Source organism: Gracilinanus agilis, chromosome 1, assembly GCF_016433145.1.
Source record: "Gracilinanus agilis isolate LMUSP501 chromosome 1, AgileGrace, whole genome shotgun sequence".
NCBI classification, from domain to species: domain Eukaryota; kingdom Metazoa; phylum Chordata; class Mammalia; order Didelphimorphia; family Didelphidae; genus Gracilinanus; species Gracilinanus agilis.
The window spans coordinates 424,381,304-424,387,783 of NC_058130.1; the positions used below are offsets into that span (position 1 = coordinate 424,381,304).

Below are 6,480 nucleotides of genomic sequence, written 5' to 3' on the forward strand. Positions count from 1 at the left end.
TCCCGTTGGATTAAGCAGAACACATTCTCAGCATGAAAACATTAGCAAAGTAAAAAGAATATTAATAACACAGTCACTAATAAGAAAAATCCTCTGGTCTCCTCACTTCAACCTACATTAAATAACAAACATTTCAAGAGCATTGCTATATCCCACCTTAGGCTTTATGCAACATAAATTACAGAGCATACCCACAGAGCTGCCATAGATAACTAAGGAAAGGAAATTTGCATGTTACAGGAAAAGACCTGAATATATGTAAAGTGTGACTAAAAAAGTTTTATACATTCCTCTCAAAGAAAAGCTCACCTCCCAGTTACTTTTTCAATGTTAAAAACCATGGGTATTTATTTAAAGCCATCTTTGGAAAAAGTGAATTAGAAAAATTACCCTGTGTCCTAGGGGGTACAAGAAGGTAGTTAGTGTTCTTCCATTTAAGAAGAAGAGTTGGCAATGAATATATTGATACCCAAAAAAGCATCTGAGGCTTGAAAACATAAATACATATGTATGTATTCAAGTCTCAGGTATACATATATATTTTTTGTGTGTATATATATATATAGTATGTATTTTATATATTTGTATATATATATATTTTTTTGTATACATACATATATTGTATTTGTATACATATATGTATATTATATGGCATCTATATACATATATTTGTATATGTATATATGCATATATATATAAAACACTACACACATACGTATCTGTAAAAAGCTCTAGAGAAAGGTCTATAGCACCTTGAATAAATCCTCTGTAGAAGATTTATAGGAATATGTAGGCAACAATCAAAAAGAATAAAAAATCATGACTATATCATGATATATGCCATTGCAGATGGTACTCATATGGATGGATTAGAAAGATGGCTCAGTGGATAGTGTCAAGCCTGGAATTAAATACTCGAGCTCAAATTCAGCCTCAGATACTTAATATCTGTATGACTCTGAGCAAGTCACCTAACCTTTGCTTGTCTTAATCAGTTAGAGAAGGAAATGGCAGACCACTCCAATATCTTTGCCCAGAAACCACATAAGACGCCCTTGAAAAGAATCTCAGAAACAATCCAATCCAAAAGGATTGACATCCAGTAAGGTTCAGCAACTTGCCCAAGTTAACAAAGGTGGGACATGAATACACATTCTTTGACATCTGAATCAGTGTTCTTTCCACTGCAGTATATTTTCTTCCTTCCCTTTTCTTCCTAGAATCTGAAGGTCCAGGAAGAGTTACCACAAAAGCATGACCTATAAAGCAATGTTATGCAAATGAACTTATAGTCTTGGTATGAAACATCATCTGAATAAAAGCGCCATACAACTTGCATTTAAAAGCTTGACACACTCATGTAATCCTTATTAACTTCTAATTTAAACGTTTTTTACCAAAGTTTTGTAACAATTGTTTGCTGTGTTATATTGTCTGCACTGCCATGGAATATCTTGCTGATATAGTCTTTTGGCACATAGCTTTTAGAAAACGACTGTTTAGAATTCCCAACAGAAGCTGAGATGGTTTAAATGTATTGGGGGGGGTAGAATTACAAGGACATCATTTGTGACATATTACATGCAAGAAAACACATGGACAGTATTGGCATGCCAAGGTCCTTGGAGTCATTAAGAATCAGACATGAATGAATGACTAAACAACAGCAACACATATGGATGACCTCAAGAATCCATTGAAATGCTAAAGGTTAGAAAGTTAATGAAAGAGCCAGCCTCAGGAATTATATCTCAATTTAGTAGGTAAAATGTAACCACTGAAGTTTTGGGGACAGAAGAACATAATGAATATATTATGGATAAATAGACTGACAGATACATACACACATATACATATGTATGTACATTTGTTGTTTAGTTGTATCAATCCTGTCTGCCTCTTGCTGACCCCATTTGGAGTTTCATGCAAAAGATATTGGAGTGCCTTGCCATTTCCTTCCCCAACTCATTTGACAGATGAAACTGAAGCAGAGTTAAGTGACTTGCCCAGGGTTCACACAACTGGTAAGCATCTGAAGCCAGATTAGAACTCAGGAAGTTGTCTTTGTGATTCCATCCTTGGCACTCTATCCATTGTGCTACACTGACTATAATTATCCCTATTTCTTTTTTTTTTTTACATTTTTAAACCCTTAACTTCTGTGTATTGACTCCTAGGTAGAAGAGTGGTAAGGGTAGGCAATGGGGGACAAGTGACTTTGCCCAGGGTCACACAGCTGGGAGTGTCTGAGGCTGGATTTGAACCTAGGACCTCCCGTCTCTAGGCCTGACTCTCAATCCGCCGAGCTACCCAGCTGCCCCCCTAACCCTATTTCTTTTTTTTTTTGTTTTTTTGTTTTTTTTTTAAACCCTTGTACTTCGGTGTATTGTCTCATAGGTGGAAGATTGGTAAGGGTGGGCAATGGGGGTCAAGTGACTTGCCCAGGGTCACACAGCTGGGAAGTGGCTGAGGCCGGGTTTGAACCTGGGACCTCCTGTCTCTAGGCCTGACTCTCACTCCACTGAGCTACCCAGCTGCCCTCTAACCCTATTTCTTAAGAGAAGCTTAATCAATGTTATCACAATGATAACAGTTATCACAATGAATAGGCCCAATGAACTCATAAATAGGTTCACCCACCAAACACTGAACTCTCTTCCAAGTGAAGAGACATTAATAGCCAAAGACAACTCCAGGTTATAATACAATCTTCTTTGCAAATATTATGTAGAAAGATAGTAGAAGAATATAAGTAATACTCCTCATAAAACAAACACACAACACCCTCCCCTACCAAATAAAATAAAATTTTAAAATGGTAGAGGGGAAAATAGGCAGAAATCTTAGCATGAGTTCCAACTAAGACAGATCATCCAAAAGCATTTGTAGATGAAATTGGAATGTGATTTTTAAATTTGAAAAAAAAGAACAGATTTTCCAATATTTCTATATAGTTATCCATTATCATCATTGACAATAATGGAACCACTAGTGTTAGCCTGTAACTTTTCAGAACCGATGTGCTTTATGAGAAAATATAAAATGTTTAAAAATATGAAGGAAGAATGTCTATACTAGCCTAAATAGGCAAAGAAGAAACCCTTGTTGATAGTGACAAAATTTAGAGAGAAATGACTAGAAACTTCTTCAAGGCCATGAAATTGCTCAGGTTTTATGCATTATAAATTTATTGTACGTAACTTCAGTCAGTCCTTTACTGCTTAGCAATCCTTTTAACCTATACTCATCGGTTCACTTTTGTTTTCTCCCAAAGCAAATTTTTTTTCTCTCTTCAAGCTCTGTATACTACCATCTTCCCATTTTCCTATATCAACAGGGGCCTGAGAAATCCTGCTCCCTCTCTCAATCCTATTGACAGGCCTCTCTTATCATAGTGCTCCTTCTTGTGGTGTTTATTTTCACTTATGAAATCTGAGGAGGGACCTCTCTTCCTGATTTATTTCATGATCCTATTCTACCTTTCTACAATATTATTCTAGCAGTTATTATTTCTCTTTCAGATTTCTTTAGTCATTACCTCTCTGCCTATCTCATTAAGAGGGTTCATTGTATAAGACTAAAAAAAACTATAGCTCTCTTGTGGTAAAAACAAAACTGGAAACCCACAAATGAAGAATAGCTGAATAAATTGTGGTAAATGAATGTGATGGAGTACAATAGTGCTCTAAGAAATGAGAAAACAGAAGACTTCATAATTACATGGAAAGATTTGTATGAACTGATGCAAGGTTACATAAGAAGAACCAGAAGAATGATTTATACTATAACATTGACATTATAAAAATAATCAGTTTTGAAGACTTTTATGAACTGATGAAAAATTAAATGGCCAGAACCAAGGGAACCATTTATATAATAATAGCAACACTGTAAAAACAAGCAACTTGGAACACTATAAGAACTATGATAAAAACAATGATTAACAGCAATAGTATGCAATGATCAACTATGAATGACATAGTTATTGTCAGCAATGCAATGATTCAAGACAGCTCCAAGGGACCCATGGAGAAAAAAAGCTATCCATCACCAAAGAAGGAACTGACTGAATCTGAATGCAGACTGAAGCAAACAATTCTTCACTTTATTTCTTTCATGAGGTTTTTTCTTGTGAGTGATATGTGTCTTCTTTCACAACATGATAAATATGGAAATATATATTGTATGATAGCACATGAATGATCTATATTTTTTTACCTTCTATCTCAGGGAGAGAAGAGAAGAGGAAGGGAATGACAGAACATAGATTGCAAAATGTCAAAAAATTATTATTAAGAACAGCAACTATATTAAAAAAATAAATGTTTAAAAAGACCATTCAAGCATGATTCCAGAGAAATGATGATAAAACATGCTATCTACAGAGAGATGGTAGATTTAGGGTGCAAAATGACTGACAGAGTGAGTGTAAAGGAATCTAGAGATAGAAGACAGAGTGATTTAAAGAAGGAAGAGCAGGGAGGCAAGGTAGTTGGATTGTAGAACACATAGAGGGAAGTAAAGTGTAACCCAATTAGAAAAGGTAAAGAAAGAAACAAGTTATGAAGACCTTTAAATGCCAGAGGGTTTTGTATTTGATCTTGGAAGTAATTTATGGAGACACTGGAGTTTATTGAGAAGGGACAGAAAGGAGGAAAGATGAAATGATCAGATCCGTGTTTTAAGAAAATCACTTTAGTGGTTTATAGTGAGGAGAGACATGAGGTAGAGAGACAAAGAAGAAAGTTATCACAATAGCTAAGCGGGGGGGGGGGGGAATGAGTAGGATCTGAAACTGAGTTGTAAATAGGAAAGAAAAGAGACCTACAAGAGATGTTGGGAAAACAGAAATAAAAAAAAATTGGCAGCAGATTGGATATGTAGGTTGTGTGAAAATGATAAGTCAAGGAGGATACTGAGTTTTGAGCCTAGGCTAGCATGATTAGGAAGATGATGGTGTCCTTGACATTAATAGGGAAATTTGGAAGAGGAAAAGATTTGGGAGAAAGATAATGAACTTTGTTTTAGGCGTGTTGAATTTGAGATGCCTATAGGTCATGAAATTCAAGATATTCAAAAGGTAGTTGGCAAAGTAGTATTAAGCCTCAGGAGTGAGATTAAGGCTGGTCATATAGATTTCGAAATCATCCTCTTGGAGTTGATAATTAAATCCATAAAATTGGATGAGATCACTAAATGAGATAGTTTAAAGGGAAAAGGGAAGAGGGGCCAAGTCAGAGCTTTGGAGAAAATTCATAGTTAGTAGATCTGAAATGGATGAAAATTCAGGAAAGGAGATTAAAAAGATGCCAGAAATAAAAGAAGAGAACCAGAAGAGAGTGGTATTAAAAAACCTAACAGGAAAAAGTGATCAGCAATGCTAAAAGCTGCAGTGTGAAAAAGAGGTTAAGAAGTATAAGGATTGAGAAAAGACCATTACCTTTAGCAATTAAAAGGTCAATAATTCTAAACCAAAAGAACTAAAGTAACAACAATTAAAGAACAGAGAACAATTGTGGTAGGGGGCAGTTCATTTGGACAGGAAAAAGCTGGTTGGTTGTACTGCTGGTCACAGAGGATTACCTTCTTACTTTAAAAATTCATCTCGACTTCCAGTAAGATGGCGGCAGAGTAAGGAGAAGCTGCTCAATCTCTCCTAACCGAAGCATACAGGACTCCTCAAGGGGACATAAAAACGAACCCAGATGAACGAAGGAACCCCACAAAAGGGCACAGCATTGAAGGTATGCAGAATCGGGGCATTTCCACACTATAAAAGGGTGAAACAGCTCTCACTAAAACACAAGAGGAAGAAGCCCCTCCACTCCCCTACACACCACGCACAGCGCCAAGGCCAACACACAAGAGTGAAAACAGGATTGGGGCAACCAGTAAATCACTAGCAGCCCCAGGGCTTGAACCTGTGAGCTGCAAGATGTGGGACCCCAAGTGGCTGGGGTGTGTGCATGGACGTTCCCTGGAGTCTGCGCGGGTGAAGACATTGCCCTGGGCGCGGACAAAGATCTCTAATGTAGGGACTTTCCTGAGCCTCTGCAAGGGAGAAGGCATTGCCCCAGACGCGAATAAAGATCTCTAAAGCAGGGACTTTACCCGAGCGGGTGAAGGCAGTGCCCTAGGCGCGAATAAAGATCTCCAGCGCAAGCTAGGACATTGAGTGAGGACCCAGTGTAGACGGGAGCTTGGCTGTGGAAGCAGCCCCCAAGACCACTGAAGGAGCCTCAGGCAGAGGGGCAGACCGGGGACTACCAGGAGGCCTGACCCCAAGGACAAGGAGACCGGAGCCCTCGTGAGCTTAGAAAGTGCAGGCAGACCCTGAGTGTGAAGACAAAGCTGAAAAGGGGCTGGGCTAACAATGGCAAGCCATAGGGAAGCCCAGAAGAAAAAGATTATGAAGAAAAATTCTGGAACACTTGACAACTTCTACACAGAGAAAATCCAGACAACAGAGGAGGCCAAACA

At 37.8% G+C, this 6,480-nt stretch overlaps 1 protein-coding gene across 1 annotated transcript in view; it reads right to left on the reverse strand.

Annotated features, from left to right (window-relative positions):
* LOC123252475 (palmitoyltransferase ZDHHC11-like) overlaps window positions 1-6,002 on the reverse strand; it is a 138,424-nt gene extending 132,422 nt beyond the window's left edge. The window contains exon 1 of the mRNA XM_044681775.1: window positions 5,901-6,002. Within this exon, the coding sequence (XP_044537710.1) occupies window positions 5,901-6,002 (102 nt within the window). The remainder of the gene's footprint in view (window positions 1-5,900) is intronic.
* Window positions 6,003-6,480: the final 478 nt, after the last annotated feature.